Source organism: Oncorhynchus clarkii, chromosome 2 (genome assembly GCF_045791955.1).
Source record: "Oncorhynchus clarkii lewisi isolate Uvic-CL-2024 chromosome 2, UVic_Ocla_1.0, whole genome shotgun sequence".
Classification (NCBI taxonomy): Eukaryota; Metazoa; Chordata; class Actinopteri; order Salmoniformes; family Salmonidae; genus Oncorhynchus; species Oncorhynchus clarkii.
Window position 1 is genome coordinate 57,065,254 of NC_092148.1, and position 17,958 is coordinate 57,083,211.

The window sequence follows — 17,958 nt, forward strand, 5'->3', positions numbered from 1 at the left end:
GCGATATTTATTTATTTCCTTATGAAATCTGTATTTATATCCGGAGGGAGGGGATGAAATCAGCAGACAGGAAGCATTTGAAAAAAAGTATCGTGGTACTGTACCATTCCAGATGTTGTGTTAAGCAGGCTTTCACAGCTCACATCATGTCCTCACATCACCGAAAGACGAAAAATATTTCCTAGGTTTACACTAGGACGCAACTTGAATTAATCAAAACATCAATTGCACAACAAAAGGCAAATATTTGCAATAGCCTATTGGAGTAAAACACAATTTTATTGAATATTGCATAATGCTTTTTAATCCCAAAGGCAACTTTAGGCTAAACAATTGAACCCATCTGCATATTACAGTCCCCTGCCAAGGCTTTAGGATGAGATAACTGAGCCTACAAAAAAAATATGGAAATCACAGATGTGGGCCTGTAACAAAGTTCTTAGTCATTGCAATGTGTGATACATCTTCATATAGCCTACATCTAATTGAATTGAATGTAGTTTATAGTTCAAGTTATTGTCCACTGACAATAAATAGCCTACTGATACAGATTATAGGCCAAATGTGTAGACTCGTATCTACAGCTACTAGGATACAATGTAACAAATGTGACATGCCCCTCAAGCTAGACTGTAGCATATAGCCTATAAAATAACTAGCTCCTCCGTTCCAGAGTGTATAGAAAACGATCCGACTTCTTGAATCATGAGGTAAAAGTATCGTATGTATATATATATATATATATATATATATATATATATATATATATATATATATATATATATATGTTTGTTTTGTTGTCATTTGAATAATACAGGAACGTAATAATTCATTCATGTGTTTTATTTCTTATCGTGACATGTTGAACCACGTGACCATGCCGATGATGACGACATATGAAGTTACTTTAGTCAGCTTCCTACTTCCTTACCCTGGCTTGGTTCTCTCCTTCATCTTCTTTTCTTACGATAAAAAGACAAAATGTCCCACCAAACGGGAATACAGGGTACCTATTTCAGTTACATTCTGTTGTTGCTTTCTTGGCATGTTTGAACTGTATATATATCTCAATTGAAAATCAGTTTTTAATCGATGTTAGAGCAAGCTCATTTGAAGTGCGGATTCCTGTAAGTAGCGACTGTAGCTAGCCAGTTAACGTAAGCGAGCTATCTGTGATTATTGATTTGATTCTCTGCTAAGAAGTAGCAGCAGTAGCAATATGTCCAAAAACAATGGCCAGCCATATCTGCTCCTGCCTCTGCTCAAGCGAAAAATAAACATGTTTTTCAAGCTGGTCATTTTGGCTCGGGCAACGCCTTCATTGAAACAGTTGGCGTTCAAATGTAAAATGGTCAAGGCAGCCGCAACCTGAACCTATCAGACGCACTTTCACATAGAAAATGAGCTCACTCACAGCCTACACCAAATTATCTGAATGCTTTCAACCCAATGAAAGATGCTTTTGGTCATGTAGTGCATGTGGACACCTGCTCATCACACATCTGATTCCAAAATCATGGGCATTAATATGGAGTTGTTCTCCCCTTTGCTGCTATAACAGCCTCCACTCTTCTGGGAATGCTTTCCACTAGATGTTGGAACATTGCTGCTGGGACTTGCTTCCATTCAGCCACAAGTATTACTGATGTTGGGCAATTAGGCCTGGCTCGCAGTTGGCATTCCATTTCATCCCAAAGGTGACGATTTTTACCACTTCAGCACTCAGAGGACCTTTTCTGTGAGCTTGTGTGGCCTACCTATTCACGGCTGAGCTGTTGTTGCTCCTAGATGTTTCCACTTCACAATAACAGCAGACATTTGACGAACATCCTATGATGGTGCCACGTTGAAATTCACTGAGCTCTTCGGTAAAGCCTTTCTACTGCAAATGTTTGTCTATGGAGATTGCATGGCAGGGTTCTCGATTTTATACATCTGTCAGCAACGGGCGTGGCTGAAATAGCCCAATCCACTCATTTGAAGGGGTGTCCACATACTTTTGTATATATAGTGTATCAATATTTGTTCATTTTCATTTGCACAGTTATTGAATTATTTATGCAAGTGATAGGCTACTTAAACAGGTAACGTTAGATGGTGTTGTGTGTGACGTTAATGTAGTTTTCACAACATGGGTGCCTGAGGATCCTATTCACAAAACAGGTGTATATGGTAACCTTGACAACGTCCATCTAAATATTAGTGGTGTGATCCAGTCTGTGATCGGCTTAACTCTTTGGGGAAGGAGATTGCTTAAGGTCGTATGCATTCATCCTACGTTGCATCCTATGTTCTCTGTATGGTCTTATGTGAGGGATAGGCCAGTACTAGGATGGTGTCCTAGATTTCAGTAGAGGCTTCTTCCCATAATGCAAGAAACAAACCCACTTAACATCTGTTTTTCCAGCTGGTAACGATGTGAAGGATGTCTTTGCCAGTGCAAGGAGTGGAAACCAATATCGACTCCTAAAGATTGTGATTGAGGATGGTAAGAAGTGTTTATTTTTCCACCAATTTGATCATAAATAAACAGATCTAAAGTTTGCCACGAAGGTTGTTTCTTTCAAGGGTAGGCCTATATTTCAGATCATTTTTAGAAGAAAAAACAGTTACCATGATTTAGGAAAGCCCAACCGATTTAATACACCAATTTTACGTTTTCACATTGAATGCGCAAATACTGAATTTGTGTTGCAGAGCAACTTGCTTTGGGCGTGACCAGGCAAGCATCAAAGACATGGGACCAAGAGTACGACTCGTTAGTCCTGCCTCTACTAGAGGACCACCTGCCATCTTATATCCTGTACCGACTGGACTCCTCCAACAACCAGGGCTACGAGTGGATCTTCCTGGCCTGGTCACCTGACCATTCTCCTGTAAGCAACTCACCTGACACAGAGACGTCAACTTCCCTGTTAACATAAGTTCCCTCTGCAAATTATGTGTCACAGTTGTGTCAATGACACAGGTCTCCCTTTACATGCTCACAGTGACAACGCAGCCTCTCAGCAGATTTATTTTGTGTAGAATAGCTTACTTATAAAAAATATATTATTTGTCACATGCTTCGTAAACAACAGGTGTAGACTAACAGTGAATAGTTATTTATGGGCCCTTCCCAACAATGCAGAGATAGAAAATAATTTAAAAAAGTAATAATGTAATAATTAACAATAACTTGGCTGTATACACGGGGTACCAGTACCGAGTCGAGGTAATTGAGGTAGATATGTGCATATAACTAGGAATAAAATGGCTAGGCAACAGGATGGATAATAAACATTAGCAGTAGCGTATGTGATGAGTGAAACAAGTTAGTGCAAAAAGGGTTAATACGGATAGCCCTGGTAGCTATTTGAACTATTTTACTAACTATTTAGCAGTCATTGCTTGGGGGTAGGAGCTGTTCAGTGTCCTGTTGGTTCCAGCCTTGGTGTATTGGTACTGCTTGCCGTGCGGTAGCAGAGAGAACCGTCTATGACTTGTGTGGCTGGAGTCTTTGACAATTTGTAGGGCCTTCCTCTGACACCGCCTGGTATAGAGGTCCTAGATGGCAGAGAGCTTGGCTCCAGTAATGTATTGGGCCTTACACACTACCCTCTGTAGCACCTTGCGGTCAGATGCCAAGCAGTTGCCATTCCAAGCGGTGATGCGGCCAGTCAAGACCAAATCAAATTGTATTTGTCACATGCGCCGAATACAGCAGGTGTAGTAGACCTTACAGTGAAATTCTTACTTATAAGCCCTTATCCAACAATGCAGTTTTAAGAAAAAATAAGTGTTAAGAAAGTATTTACTTTCTTCGTTGGTGACATCAAGGAACTTGAAACTCTCAACCTGCTCAACTACAGCCCCGTCGATGAGAATGGGGGTGTGCTTGGCCCTCCCTTACCTGTAGTCCACGATCATCTCCTTTGTCTTGATCACATTGAGGGAGAGGTTGTTATCCTGGCACCACACAGCCAGGTCTCTGACCTCCTATAGGACCTCCCTATCTCATTGTCGGTTATCAGGCCTACCACTGTTATGTCCTTTACAAACCCAATGATGGTGTTGGAGTCATGCTTGGCCATGCAGTCATGGGTGAACGAGGAGTACAGGAGGGAACTGAGCACGCACCCCTGAGGGGCCCCCGTCTTAAGGATCAGCATGGCAGATTTGTTTTTACCTACCCTTACCACCTGGGGGCGGCCCGTCAGGAAGTCCAGGATCCAGTTGAAGAGGGAGGTGTTTAGTCCCAGGTTCCTTAGCTTAGTGATGAGATTTGTGGCCACTATGGTGTTGAATGCTGAGCTGTAGTTAATGAATAGCGTTCTCATGTAGGTGTTCCTTTTGTCCAGGTGGGAAAGGGCAGTGTGCAGTGCATTGGAGATTGCGTCATCTGTGGATCTGTTGGGGCGGTATGCAAAATGGAGTGGGTCTAGGGTTTCTGGGATAAAGGTGTTGTGAGCCATGACCAGCCTTTCAAAGCACTTAATGACTACAGACGTGAGTTTTACGGGTCGGTAATCATTTAGGCAGGTTATCTTAGTGTCCTTGGTCTGCTTCAAACATGTAGGTATTACAGACTTGGTCAGGGACAGGTTGAAAATGTCAGTAAAGACGCTTGCCAGTTGGTCAGCACATGTTCGGACTACACGTCCCTGTAATCCTTCTGGCACCTCCTTAATGCACTTATTAATGAAGCCGGTGACTGACGTGGTGAACTCAATGCATCGGATGAATCAGGAACATATTTGAGTCTGCTAGCGAAACAGTAGCTTAGCATATGCTTCATTTGACCACTTCCTTATTGGTCGTGTCACCGGTATTTCCTATCAGGAGTTAGGATATAGTTATGGTTAGATATTCCAAATGGACGGCGAGGGAGAGCTTTATATGCGTTTCTGTGTGTGGATTAAAGATGATTTAGAGTTTTTTCACCTCTAGTTGCACAGGTGACATGCTGGATTTCAGTTTCCTGCATTAAAATCTCTGGCCACTAGGAGTGCCGCCTCTGGATGAGCATTTTCTTGTTTGCTTATGGCCCTATACAGCTCGTTGAGTGCGGTATTAGTTTCCCGGCCTCGGTTTGTGGCGGTAAATGGACAGCTACGAAAAATATAGATTAAACTCTTAGTAAAAAGTATGGTCTACAGTTTATCATGAGGTGTTCTAACTCCCGTTTTATCCTGCCGACGCATAGTAAAACCAGCTAGACGTATGTTATCCATGTCACTGTTCAGCCACGACTCAGAGAAACATAGGACCTACTGAAATATCCTGTCGATAGGATAGTCTCGAACGGAGCTCGTCCAGTTTGTTCTCCAGTGATTGTACGTTTGCCAATAGAACCGAGGGTAGAGGCGGTTTATCTTCTCGCCAACTTAGTTTTGTCACAGTGCCGTCTCATCTCTTCCGAGTCTCGGGGATTAGGGTCTGGACCGGAGTGAGCAGTATGTCCTGTGTCGCTGACTCATTGTGAGTAGAAAACTTCAATCAAATTGAGGTTAGTGATCGCTGTTCTGATGTCCAGAAGTTATTTTTGGTCATAGGAAATGGTGGTTAAAATCAGCTATAAAAAAACACAAAATAGCATAATTGAGCCATTAGTGCTCAACTATTTGTTAGCCTATGTGTAGTTTAGCTGTAGTGTAGTGCAAATGGGACATTTTAGCTTTTGGCCTGCTCTTTATGCAGGTAACATCACAACTGTTGCAAATTGATGTAATGACTTGGTTCTCATTCTCAGAGTAATAAACTCAACGGACACTTTGAAAGCGTCTTCCTAGACGGTCAATACAGCTGCATTCAATTAGTTGCACACACTATATACCTTCCTCCTATAACCATTCACTTCTGCTGTAAACCCTCTAAACCTCGGCACTCCCTCAGTGACATGAATAAGTATATTTCATATTCTCAGAACCCAACAACAGAGAATGAAAGAAATTGAGCTCTACCTGATTGAATGAAGTGGTTCAATTAAGACTGAGGAATGTTGCATGGACAGGAGGATAAATGCTGTGGTAGAGAGAGTGTATAGACTAGCATAGCATCCTATTCTAACAGACCGGGCAGGGCTCGACATTCCTACCCACTATCCGGAGGCGGCGTGCCACGGGTCCAGGCGTGTCTGGAAATGTGCAGAGGTTTCAAAACACACAAAGCACATGTTCTAAGACTGGGACATCCCAAATGGGCTGTGTTCATCTGGTGCTGATCCAGGCACAGTTAGCTATCCCCTGGAAAAAAGAATGGAAGCATGTGTTGAGTTAGCAAGAAAATAATAAAGAATTGTGTTTGAACAACAAGAGTAGAATCACTGCAATTCATTGATGAAATAGAAAGGGGATGGAATAGATGCATGTTAAGAGGCTGCTTTTCCAGTACCCCTTGGTGTGTTCGCTAACACATTCTATTTCAAACAGGTGCGACATAAGATGTTATACGCTGCTACCAGGGCCACAGTGAAGAAAGAATTTGGCGGAGGACTAATCAAAGATGAGCTCTTCGGCACCACAAAGGTGGGTTAGATTATCTGTGTGAGATTGGCTTGTGAAATCCTCTTACTCCGAGGAGCTGATTTGCCGCCTGCTTTGCCATTCAACGGTTATTGTAATCGGAGGTGTCCTTTTTTTTTTCCTGCTCAAGCGGGGGCATAAACATTGAAGAATGTTCCAGTATGACATTGCTTTAAAAAGCTCATCAGTAATTTGGCATTCACATTATCACACATGTATAAGATGGAGGGTCGAGTATTGTTAAATATGTATTGTACATGAATAGTAGTTGTGTATGTAGATGGCTAACTGGTATGTGGTCCACTCTCCCCGCCTCCCCCAGGAGGATATGTCTTTGAGGGGCTACAAGAAGTACCTGGTGGCCGAGGCAGCACCGCTACCACTCACTGCTGCCGAGGAGGAACTGAGGCGGATCAAACTCAGTGAGGTACGCACACACACTCACGCAGAGAGAACGATATTCACACTTCCTGTGATGTTTAAAAGTAATTCTGTGTAAAAGTTGTTTTGTTGGTTTAAAGTGTTACATGGGTGTGGATTCAAACCTTTTCTTTCAACTAAGACATGTAATTGTAGGCAAACCTGCCTTAATATGGAAGGAAGTTAAAGCTTATGAAATGAGTGGTTCTGACCACTCAGGACAATTCACAGACAGAGCCCCTGCACAATAAACCCATAGCATCTGCTTTTCGTTGTGTTCAATCCAAAAGACACCGTGTTGAATATTAATGACGGCTGGTGATACCCCTCCCTTCCCGTAGACCACAATGTCAGCAATACAGCTGTGCATAATGCCGACCTGGCGCGAAGAGTCACTGGAAAGGTGCTGATGCGTTGGAACTGCAGGATGTTGGCAGATATGACTATTAGTCCCGTATGGGTCGAGACTCAGGTTTATAAATGGGTTGTTTTTGACAGAAATGTCATGATGCATTGTAAGCATAGATGTTGTCTCACTGAAGCACAGGTCCTGCACTAAAATGTCGTTCGTCAGCCTATATGAGGGGCCATCCTTGAATGTTGATGATGAATGATCATTCAATACTTTGTATTGATTCTGCATGGCAGAGCACTTGGTCAAGGTCACACCACTGTGCCTGTGCTTGGCTCCACTGATAAGATTGGGGGTTACACTGCTATGTGATAGCCCGATGCTTTACTTGCCACTAATGATGACGATGCTAGTTAAGTTCGCTTTTGTCTGGTGTTTCGATTATAAAATGTGATTAACCAAAAATAAGTAACACATAGTGTAACCTGTGCGTCTATTTTGAAAAGCTCGGCCTCAACTCAAACCACGGCGAGTGTTCTTTAAAGAGGAAACAACATTATTGCTGTGCAGAGTTCACCCTGTCTGTCACAAGACTTGTCTCCAACTCCATAAAAGGAATTAGTCTGAGAAGCAGTCCGTCACGCTCCTAAATACAGCCAGTAAAAAGCTAGAAGGGAGAAAACAGGAAGTAAGGGTAGTATTTCTCCCAGTTGTTGGAGGAAGATAATACCAACATTAATCTGTGTGGGAGGAAAGTGGCTTTGAAATGTGCCTGGAGAGCGTGAGAGAGACTGCCTTGACTAAGTAGTTGGATAAAACCCACAATCCTTTTGGTACATGATGTGGGTGCACCGCATGTGCTGCTCAATCATGTGTATACAACTGACAGCTGTTCATTCAAAGAGAACAAACAGCGCACTAAAAATAGAGGCCATCCATCAGTATAATCCATTTCCAGTCTTTCAGGTGATTTAGAGGAAGTGCCTCATCCCTCCAGTCTCTCCCGCCCAGATATAGAAATATCAGCCACATGAGTCATTATCCCCGATGTGAAGAATTTGAGAAGGGATGAATGTTCTATATTATTTTTGCCTGATATTTGCTTGATATTAATTTTAAGGTGGCCTCGTCTTCCTTAGGAAAGAGATCTTATGATCTCTAAGGGACTTCCTGGTTAAATGATAATATTGATTGAACCACTTGCGCTACCACTAGTGGGCTGCGTGTTGACTATGGTAAAGGTAAAGTTGTTTTAGTTTTTTCAGTCAATTTCGTGCTGTCTTCACAAGGGTGGTGAATATTCTAAACTCTTAGTACAGTGTTTGAAGACGTCTTTCACCACATTACCATTGATCCAAAATATAAGTTTACCGGGAAATACCATGAACATTGATTTAATCACCAATACACAACATCTTCTGAATGTGTTTGTGTTGTTTTCAACCAGTTAATCCAATAGCTAAAGAAGCAAGATACAGTGAGCACCATAATTCATTGGACAGTGACCATCTCAGATTTTTAAAACTTGCTTTGAAGTCAAATCTGTCTAGTCATCATTCTAGTAGTTCAGTATATATCATACTTTGTTTCTACTTTACAGACATTTTCATGATGTAGTTCTCAAAATCTGTAGTAGACCAGTTTAAAATCTATAGTAGTCGGATTAAGAGTAAAACGTATTTTAACAAATGTGAAGAGAATCATGTCAATAGTGAGCATTGCATTGTGAAAGGCAATTACTTTATATGAACACGCTTTGCAATGTGAAACATGTTTATAGATAACACTGGTTTTAAGTTGTGTGAAAAAGTGACTATGATTTTGTGTGTTGTACTTAGTCAATTGAAAATGTGCGTAGTTTTGAAACTCCTTTTTTTTGATCGTCTTGTTTAGAGTTTTGTACTAAGAGTTTTGAAAATTGCACCAAAGCAATTGAACAGAACTGTAAAGTTTTCTCTGTGCTGTGTGTTCAGGTGCAGACTGACATCAGTGTGGACACCAAGCAGCAGACACTGCAGGGAGTGGCCTTCCCCATACATGGAGACGCTGTCGAGGCGCTCGAAAGATTCAAGGACAAACGAGTCAACTACGTACAACTTGTAAGTCCTTCTTCCCCCTCTGTTGCTTTTCCAGGTGAGTCCGTTGAGATCAAGTTCTGTTCCTTCTTTATACTCAGGATTCCCTTCAGAATGACAAGGGAATTTTGGAGTCGGGAGTTTTATTGAACAGTACAATGTGGTTCTCTTTTTGACCAAAGCGTCATTGTCAACTCTCCTCATTGAAATTCAAGGGCTGGTGTCACAAGATCAGATTTGGGGACAAAGGCATAATTGTGACACTTTGAGCTGGCACTGCCTGGTTCTCGCTCCTCTTTCTCTAAAGTCATAATGAGCAGGTTATCAAAAGAGCTATTCGATAAATCACACAAAACTGAAATGACACTTTATTAGAGGGTAATTTTCCAACTGTCATATCTGGTTAATTCATAATGGTTTCATTTCAATAGGAAATCGACTTTCCCAACGAGCTCATTAGGTTGTCTAACACTGAACCGACCGAGGTGAAAGATCTGCCCAAGAGGATCCCCACTGAGTCGGCACGCTATCACTTCTTCCGCTACAAACATTCCCACGAGGGAGACTACCTGGAGTCCGCTGGTAAAAATAAAATAAAAATTGTTACGTCATTTTTTTTCAGAGAAACACAACAGAATTGTAAGCAACTTAACACACCAAGCGGTCATGACTTAAATCTTTCATATTTCACTGAAGTTAATCTTTTTTTTTATTTTTATATTTCACAAAGTTGTATATCTCTTCATTGTGATGGGACATCTTCCATTGTTGTTTTCTCTTCTGCAGTGTTCATTTATTCCATGCCGGGGTACAAGTGTAGCATCAAAGAGAGGATGCTCTATTCTAGCTGTAAAAATCCCCTGGTGGACTTGGTTGAAAATAACATGCAAATTGACATTTTGAAGAAGGTAAGGACCAAAAGGCCAAGCTATTTTATTAGAATTGTAACACAACCAATACAAAGTGTTGTTAGTAACATTTAAGTGTTCTCTGTGTTTATTTGGAGAGGGTCTTTCTTAGGGTTCAGGAAAGTATCAGTAGGTTCAGGTTTTTTGGGATAATTACATTTAAATTCATGAAGTATATTGACACTCCTATTCCAATTTTCCTCAGTGTTTCAATTTGGAATTGGAATTTCAGTTTACTTCCTGAATTGACTTCAACCCTGGTTTTGTTAACAGTCCAACTCTGCACTATTCATGTGTTTGACTGTCCACAGCTGGAGATAGACAATGGGGATGAGCTGACTGGTGACTTCCTGTATGAGGAGGTCCATCCCAAGCAGCATGCACACAAGCAGGCCTTCGCCAAGCCCAAGGGACCTGCCGGGAAGAGGGGCGGACACCGCATCACCAGACCACCTGGAGATGGAGAAGAGAACTAAACGAACATCACCCCCCCCCCCCCACACACACACATGCTCCATAATGGAACATTCCAAGTGATCATGGAGGGAAAGCTTATTTGACGCAACCTTAAAGCCCATCCAGAGACTGAACTATGCACGCCAAAGGACAACTTAGCTGAGACACACACTTGAGAATATCCGTTTGTAGCCTGTCAAATTGAAGGTTCTATGAGGGCGTAACTGCATTCATTCGCAAAGTATTTTACTGAGCTATTCAGAGGTTAGAACAAGTTGACTAGGAAAGGTTTTTACACTGTTGTTGCTGAGACAAAAATATGCTAGTGCAACTAATGTGAATTTGTGCCAATGTGACGAACCCTCCATGACTTGTTCACATGCTTGCATTCCTCTTACAGTAGGTCAATTTGTTATGCGTTTCCTGTCCCCAAAGTTGAGACAAATGTCTCCATCGCTATGTGTGCACAGCTATGAAGAGGTCTTAACCCCCCACAAAAATATCATATTTGCTCACATCATTCTTCATTTTAATAGTGCAGTTTATTTTTTATATTGGAAATTCTTTTTGATATAATTGTGGTTTACATAAAACACATCTGCTGTGAAATGTACTTTTCTATGCAAGTGCTGTACATACATGTGATTTAAAGGTCTTGTCTGTACTGATCATCTATCTACAGTGTCAACGAGGGTCAAGTGACAGAGACAACAGGGGCTTCCAGTATTTCACATTATTGATGCATCTCAGATTACTCCTTCAGAGGAAGCTAAGTTGCATATGGTGTGCATGCAAGGTGAGTCCCAGAAACTGGGATGGGGATATCAAATGGAATTTGTTTCTGCCACAGTCACTTGTCTACTGATTATTGTAAGGCAAACCACTAGTTTAACACCTCATATTTGGACAAGGGAATACATTCTCATGAGAAGTGTCATGTTTGGTCTTAAGTTGTTAATTTTTAAAAAGGAAAATAAAAATATTTAAATCATACATACTGAATGGCCTATATTTATTTAAAATTACATCTACTTGTCCAATGATATACTTACAGTACATATCAAGCAATTCAACAAAGATGGAAAATATATTTATTATTTTGGCAAAAAAATACAAAAGACTGGTGTAACATGTTTGGTCCTTTTCTTCAGGAAAATAAACTTAAGGAAAATGAGTGAGGGATAGTCGTTCTTCCTGTTGTCTATGCTTCACTCTGGGGTCCCAGCTGTTCCAGTGAAATGCTTTTGACAACATCTTCAAGCTCTGTCAGGACCTATTCAAATATTGACATTTCAGTGTGATATAGACCATAAGCAGCTAGTAGTAAGCATTGACTCCCATCTAGTAAGCGATTGTGTTGATCACTAACAGCTAAGCACCACAAAGTACCCATTGCTACTGCATACCAGTGGAAACGGTACCGTAAACCAAAGAGCTACCAACTGTAATGGCATCACACACCTCTTCCATCAGTGGCCGTTTGTTCTTCTTGTCACTGAGACAGTCGCTCGCTAAGAAGTAGGTCCTCTCCACCAATGGCAGGTCCCAGTCTGTCATCTTCTTGTCCACAAAGTTCTCCAGGGCCATCTCCTCCTCATCAATCTCATCTTTCATCTCCATCTATAACAGCCATAACAAGTCATAAGTCATAACAAATGATAACAGCCATAACAAATCATAACAGTCGTAACAAATCATAACAGCCGTAACAAACCGCTGAAACACACACAGCCATCAGCCACTGCCTGCAGTGGTAACTACACTGGCAGACAAGAGAAGTAGAGCACTGCCATCTATAATCTACAAATGTGGCCTTATGTTCCACCGGGAGCAAAGAGTAGAAGGTTAGTAAGTATTTGCTGCACAAATAACTGCCTTTTTGATTGATACTGTATAGTAAATCCTTTTCTTTAGATAACATGCATTCATGTGTACTGTATTGGGGGATGGTGAAGTCTGAAGAGTATAGAGAAAGATTCCATTGTGCTGATTTGCTCACCAGGAACTTGGGATCACGGTTTTCATCGACTGGCGGGAGTCCAGACAATATTTCTAGCAACACCTGTAGATGACAGAAACCTTAAGATGAACCACTTGGCTCCAGCTAACAACAGGCCTCTCTATATATTATATCTCCACTAATAATAAAGTATGCTATATCGAAGATACTGTTCCCAGGGCTGTCAGGCTGAACACAGGACAGTAGCTGTTGGTTTATGACCAGGTTCAACCAGTTCAACACACAGATGACCTGACCTCATATTAGACTGCTGACATTAAAGAAGGTCATTTATGTCATACAGTACTGTTCCCACACTTTCCATTATTATCCTAAATAAACATTTGCCAACATGTTTTTTTAATGTATCATTGTGGAGCAACCTTTAATGATATTTCATTGTGAAATTGATTGGCTGGTAGACTGGCAAAGGTGCATGATTCTGACTTACGGGTCCGATAATTATGTGCGTGTCAGTAGTTTTTGGAGTCTGGCACTGAGGTAAACTGCTGAACTGACAATTCCATTTCATGAGTTTTACTTACGTTGCAGTTTCTCAAATTCAATATTCTTGTCGCTGTATCTTCTAGGCTCTATTTAGGTCTTTAAAGTGATGGTGAGAAAGGAAAAACTCTAACACTTTACCTGTTTGTCATAATGGTGTGGTGTAGCCACGTGAGGTGCTGCCAAAATGTACCCTTCGCTAAGCCCCTCTTGGTTACTGTTACAACCTCAGACAACGTTTTCCTGGGCAGCCCTATTCCCCATTCAAACACTCGCGAAATCCCCTAACAATGATCTCAAACTGTGTTTCTAATACACAATGAAATGAAACACAGACTACCCCTTGCTAATCAGGAAACTCTTGGTTATGTTATGGTGGACTGTCATTATAATTGGCCAATAAACTGGCCAATAAACAGAAAAGATTAAGAGGGGCAAAAGAACACAGACACTGGACAGAGGAAGATTGGAAAAAAAGTGTTATGGACAGACAAATCTAAGTTTGAGGTGTTCGGATCACAAAGAAGAACATTTGTGAGATGTAGATAAAATGAAAAGACGCTGGAGGAGTGATTGATGCCATCTGTCAAGCATGTTGGAGGCAATGTGATGGTCTGGTGATGGTAAAGTGGGAGATTTGTACAGGGTAAAAGGGATCTTGAAGAAGGAAGGCTATCACTCCATTTTGCAACGCCATGCCATACCCTGTGGACGGCGCTTAATTGGAGCCAATTTCCTCCTACAACAGGACAATGACCCAAAGAACAGCTCCCAACTATGCAAGAACTATTTAGGGAAGAAGCAGTCAGCTGGTATTCTGTCTATAATGGAGTGGCCAGCACAGTCACCGGATCTCAACCCTATTGAGCTGTTGTGGGAGCAGCTTGACCGTAAGAAGTGCCCATCAAGTCAATCCAGTTTATGGGAGTTGCTTCAGGAAGCATGGGGTGAAATGTCTTCAGATTACCTAAAAAAATACAACTAGAATGCCAAAGGTCTGCAAGGCTGCACTAGCTGCAAATGGAGGATTCTTTAATGAAAGCAAAGTTTGAAGGACACAATTATTATTTCAATTAAAAATCCTTATTTATAACCTTGTCAACAGCTTGACTACATTTTGAAAAAACAAGTTATATTAAATGGCTAGCTAGCATGAGCAGCATGTGGTGGTCAATGAGACAGAGCTAGCTAACCAGCTGAGCTAGCAAACAATGTAACAAAAGTATAATTTCGGATTTGAAAAACACTCCATTTAAACATACATTTTTTTTTTGAAAACTATTTTGCCATAGCCCTCACTGGCTTTCATGCGAGGTGTCGGACTTGGTGACAGTTGCTATCCATTGGTTGCCCAATATTCTGGGGCGGGGCTTAGCGAAGGGACAATTCCACTTGTCATGTGGTGTTGCTAATCATCAAATCAATGCGGTATAACGTCTGTGCATTGTGTTAGTTCCATACATTTGTGTAGCTGTAAAGAACAACTCACCACTCCAAAACTGTAGATGTCAGATTTAGGAGTGATCTCGCCCCTGAGTGCCTCATTTGCCATGTATGCTGTTGTACCCACAATCCTCTCTGTCATCACTGTCGCTGACGATCGCGTGGCTGAGGCTCGGGTCAGCCCAAAATCGGAGATCTTCGGCACAAGCAATTCATCCAGCAAAATATTACCACTGCCAGATAGAAATGATTTAGCACTCATTAATAACATTGAGACTGATATGACAAGGTTGTCCGTCCATGATTAAAATGTCTAAAATATGATAAAGTGCCATGGGAAATGCATTATAGAAAATGTCCACAGTTACCTCTTGACATCTCTGTGGACATGGTGGTTGCTGTGCAGATAATCTAAGCCTCTGGCCGTTCCCACAGCGATCAAACATCTCCTGTGCCAGGAAAGAGGAGGGCTACCATCCTACAATGAAATAAATATAGTCACAAAGACAAAGTACCTGTAAAAGATCTCTCTTACTAAAATCTATTTTTATCTCAACGGTTCTGTATAAATAAAGTGAAGGGAGATGCCAGGCGGATATGTATGCTTACCAAGCAAGCCAGACGATCTAGCAATGAACCATTGGACATGTAAGCATACACCAAACAGGGGTGATGGCCATCACGGGAAAAGCCAACCATGTCTACTAGGTTTTCGTGTTTCAACCTGTGAAAATAAGAGGGCTCTTATCAGACAAACAGTGGCCTGTTCTTTCAACGTTAAAGAGAGTCGAAGGTAAATCAAATCTACTCAATCTAAAAAACAATCTCTGGAGAGTTCCTAAGTAAAGTCCAGCTCTAAAATATAGGTCACTCGGGACATTTCTCTGTTGATTTTTTTCTTAGCGGAGACATAGGAGGTAGATGTGTTGTCTGATTGAGATATTGAGCACACGCAAGCTATTGATTCCATTAATGGAATAGAGGTGTAATGACGTGGTCGCACAGCAGGTCAGCTAGCGTACAAGGACTCCTCACAAAACAACAACGGACGAGCAGAAAAGAAACACCTACACCATAAGAGTTTGGACCTCTTGAATGAACTGAACGCTCAGCTCTTCAAGTGAGATGTCTTCCATCTAAAAAAGAAGGTGACAGAAGTTTTAGTCACCATTGAGAATGTGCTGGATAATCAAATATGGACAACAACTCGACTCGCACACTGAACAAACAATAAGGTGTTAGTGCCAGAGAGAACAATTAACACCTACTGAGTGTAGTTTCTTCACTGCCACAGGTTTGCCATTGATGAGGCCTTTGTAGACCGTTCCAAAGCCGCCCTCACCAAGTCTGCTCCCACCGTCACTCACTGGCCTCTCGTCAAAATGACCAGTTATCTTCTTCAGCTCGTGGAAAGAAAGCCTGAGAAAACCTAAGGATCAACGGACAAACCTGTTTATGAGGATAATTCTTAGTGCAGTTATCATAGTTTATTGAGCACTGCACATATGCTGCCACCTACTGGATGTTGTGTGCACTGTGACAGACACGACTGAACAGGTTCAATCTAATAGGCCTAGTTTACACATTTCATCTCACTAAACACAATCTATAACAGTATCCTGTCACCATATGTGTCTCATTAAACCGCAAGTAAAATAACCTATAAAGCTAATCTATATAGAATCTATAACCACATGTATCACTACATTCTGGACATTCAGTACACCTCCAGTGATTATAACACATTTATATGCAGGTCACCTGCAGTGCCAGTGGGTTCCGGGTCCTCCTGTGGCTCCGAGGTGCTGTCTGGTGGTGGCTGTTCCTTTGTCTGTGCCTCTGTCCTCCCCAGGGGTCTTGTTGCAGCATCGCTGTTGCCTACCATCTCTTTGTCTCTGGGAGAATCAGGTGGCTGGGGGACTGATGGATGGGGGTTGTTGATTGCATCTGGGTAAAACATAGAATTTAGATACAAATAATGACGGGGCACTGTTGAAATAAATACACACATGAAGGCCAGACCAGAGATGAACAGTCAGTCAATATACTAGAAAGTCCTTGATCTAATGCATATTGCCTACTGTAGAACCCAACCTGGTAGAATAATACTGGCTGCAGCCATTAACCTGTGGCTCATCAGAATGTCCACTAACTCTCCCACGGTGCAGTTAGATGTCCCCCAGTCATTCAGTAGCTCCATGGTAGGACTTCTTCCCTGTAAAACCACTGCTTCAAATCGCCTGTTATATGAAGGTTAGTTCAAGAATGGAGCAGTAGAAAAAGGAAACAACCCAAAACATGTTACAAAATATCATGCAGGCTTGACAGAAGGTAACAACTTGTTATGATGGCGATGGTGTCACTGCCGTCAGAGAAGTAGCTGATTGGCACATTACCTTAGATGTTGCTGAGAGTACCTCGGCTCCCCTGTGGGTTTATGTATTGAAACAATAACGTCTTTCCAGCTGTCTTGAGGGTCCAATAAGTCAGACAGTTTTCGTCGAACCCCATAGTTGAGGTTTCGAATAAATGTAGCCGATGTTATTGTGTTGCTCATCCTGAAAAAGAACGATCACACATGTTCTACAGTCGTGTTTTTCCATCATGAGGAAACACTTAAAAGGCAAGCGTTACAATTGTCATCCATGGCGCTTACCTCGGTAACGTATCTAGATATCGTTTTTATATATATCTATTTCCTTGTTCATTGAAGTACCCTAAAAAAAATGGGTTTTTTTGTTCCCGAGATTGAGCAACTTCCCTAGTGTAAAAAATGTACCACGTGACATGGTTCCACTTTTGTCATCGCTGTAGCATGTATTGTAGATTAACAACAGTGCCCTCTTGTGGGAAATGTTGGAGACACAATTATATCTGCCAAGGAGTTTAAAAGCTCTGTTATTCTTCTCCACCAAATAGTAGTCTTCCCCATTCCTATATCTGAGAATACCCTTGGAAGCATGCAAGTTGAGATGCTGTTGTGATTAAGTCTAGAGGTCTGGCGCATATACATCAACAGTTATAATGAAATAACCAGGACAGAATGCTGTGCACGCTTTGGCAGCTAGAGATTTAATTGCTCTTCCGGAGTCAGTGAGAATAATCATTATTGAATGAAATCCAGAAAATCACATTGTATGATTTTTAAGTAATTCATTTGCATTTTATTGCATGACATAAGTATTTGATACATCAGAAAAGCAGAACTTAATATTTGGAACAGAAACCTATGTTTGCAATTACAGAGATCACGTTCCCTGTAGTTCTTGACCAGGTTTGCACACACTGTAGCAGGGAT

General features: G+C 41.5%; 2 protein-coding genes across 3 annotated transcripts; one reads left to right on the plus strand and one right to left on the minus strand.

Annotated features, from left to right (window-relative positions):
• Positions 1-894: 894 nt before the first annotated feature.
• On the plus strand, positions 895-11,707 carry LOC139370394 (twinfilin-1-like). The gene is made up of 9 exons (XM_071109846.1): positions 895-1,006; positions 2,408-2,488; positions 2,698-2,876; positions 6,411-6,506; positions 6,826-6,930; positions 9,249-9,374; positions 9,782-9,932; positions 10,137-10,258; positions 10,570-11,707. Exons 1-9 carry the CDS (start codon positions 982-984, stop codon positions 10,732-10,734), a joined length of 1,050 nt encoding a protein of 349 aa, XP_070965947.1. The 5' UTR covers positions 895-981; the 3' UTR covers positions 10,735-11,707.
• Positions 11,238-17,503, minus strand: LOC139370381 (interleukin-1 receptor-associated kinase 4-like). 2 transcript variants are annotated; one of them, XM_071109827.1, is made up of 12 exons: positions 17,317-17,503; positions 17,057-17,218; positions 16,755-16,900; positions 16,422-16,607; positions 15,929-16,089; positions 15,732-15,796; positions 15,270-15,384; positions 15,029-15,138; positions 14,707-14,893; positions 12,714-12,776; positions 12,176-12,334; positions 11,238-11,987 (listed from the first exon to the last, which is right to left on the minus strand). In XM_071109827.1, the coding sequence occupies exons 2-12, from the start codon at positions 17,215-17,217 to the stop codon at positions 11,916-11,918; spliced, it is 1,425 nt and encodes a 474-aa protein (XP_070965928.1). In that variant the 5' UTR covers position 17,218; positions 17,317-17,503; the 3' UTR covers positions 11,238-11,915. The 2 variants fall into 2 exon arrangements, with proteins under 2 accessions (XP_070965928.1, XP_070965937.1); XM_071109836.1 differs by having other exon boundaries at positions 11,690-11,987; positions 16,787-16,900; positions 17,317-17,466.
• Positions 17,504-17,958: the final 455 nt, after the last annotated feature.

Excerpts from the sequence above, each read along its gene's own strand:
- LOC139370394 (XM_071109846.1), top strand. The coding sequence starts at position 982 with ATGTCCCACCAAACGGGAATACAGG. Across the intron at positions 2,489-2,697 it reads AAAGATTGTGATTGAGGATG|AGCAACTTGCTTTGGGCGTG; the intron begins GTAAGAAGTGTT and ends TTTGTGTTGCAG. Across the intron at positions 10,259-10,569 it reads AAATTGACATTTTGAAGAAG|CTGGAGATAGACAATGGGGA; the intron begins GTAAGGACCAAA and ends GACTGTCCACAG.
- LOC139370381 (XM_071109827.1), bottom strand. The coding sequence starts at position 17,217 with ATGAGCAACACAATAACATCGGCTACATTTATTCGAAACCTCAACTAT. Across the intron at positions 16,608-16,754 it reads AGCCAGTATTATTCTACCAG|ATGCAATCAACAACCCCCAT; the intron begins GTTGGGTTCTAC and ends TGTTTTACCCAG. Across the intron at positions 12,335-12,713 it reads ACCGTGATCCCAAGTTCCTG|ATGGAGATGAAAGATGAGAT; the intron begins GTGAGCAAATCA and ends TGGCTGTTATAG.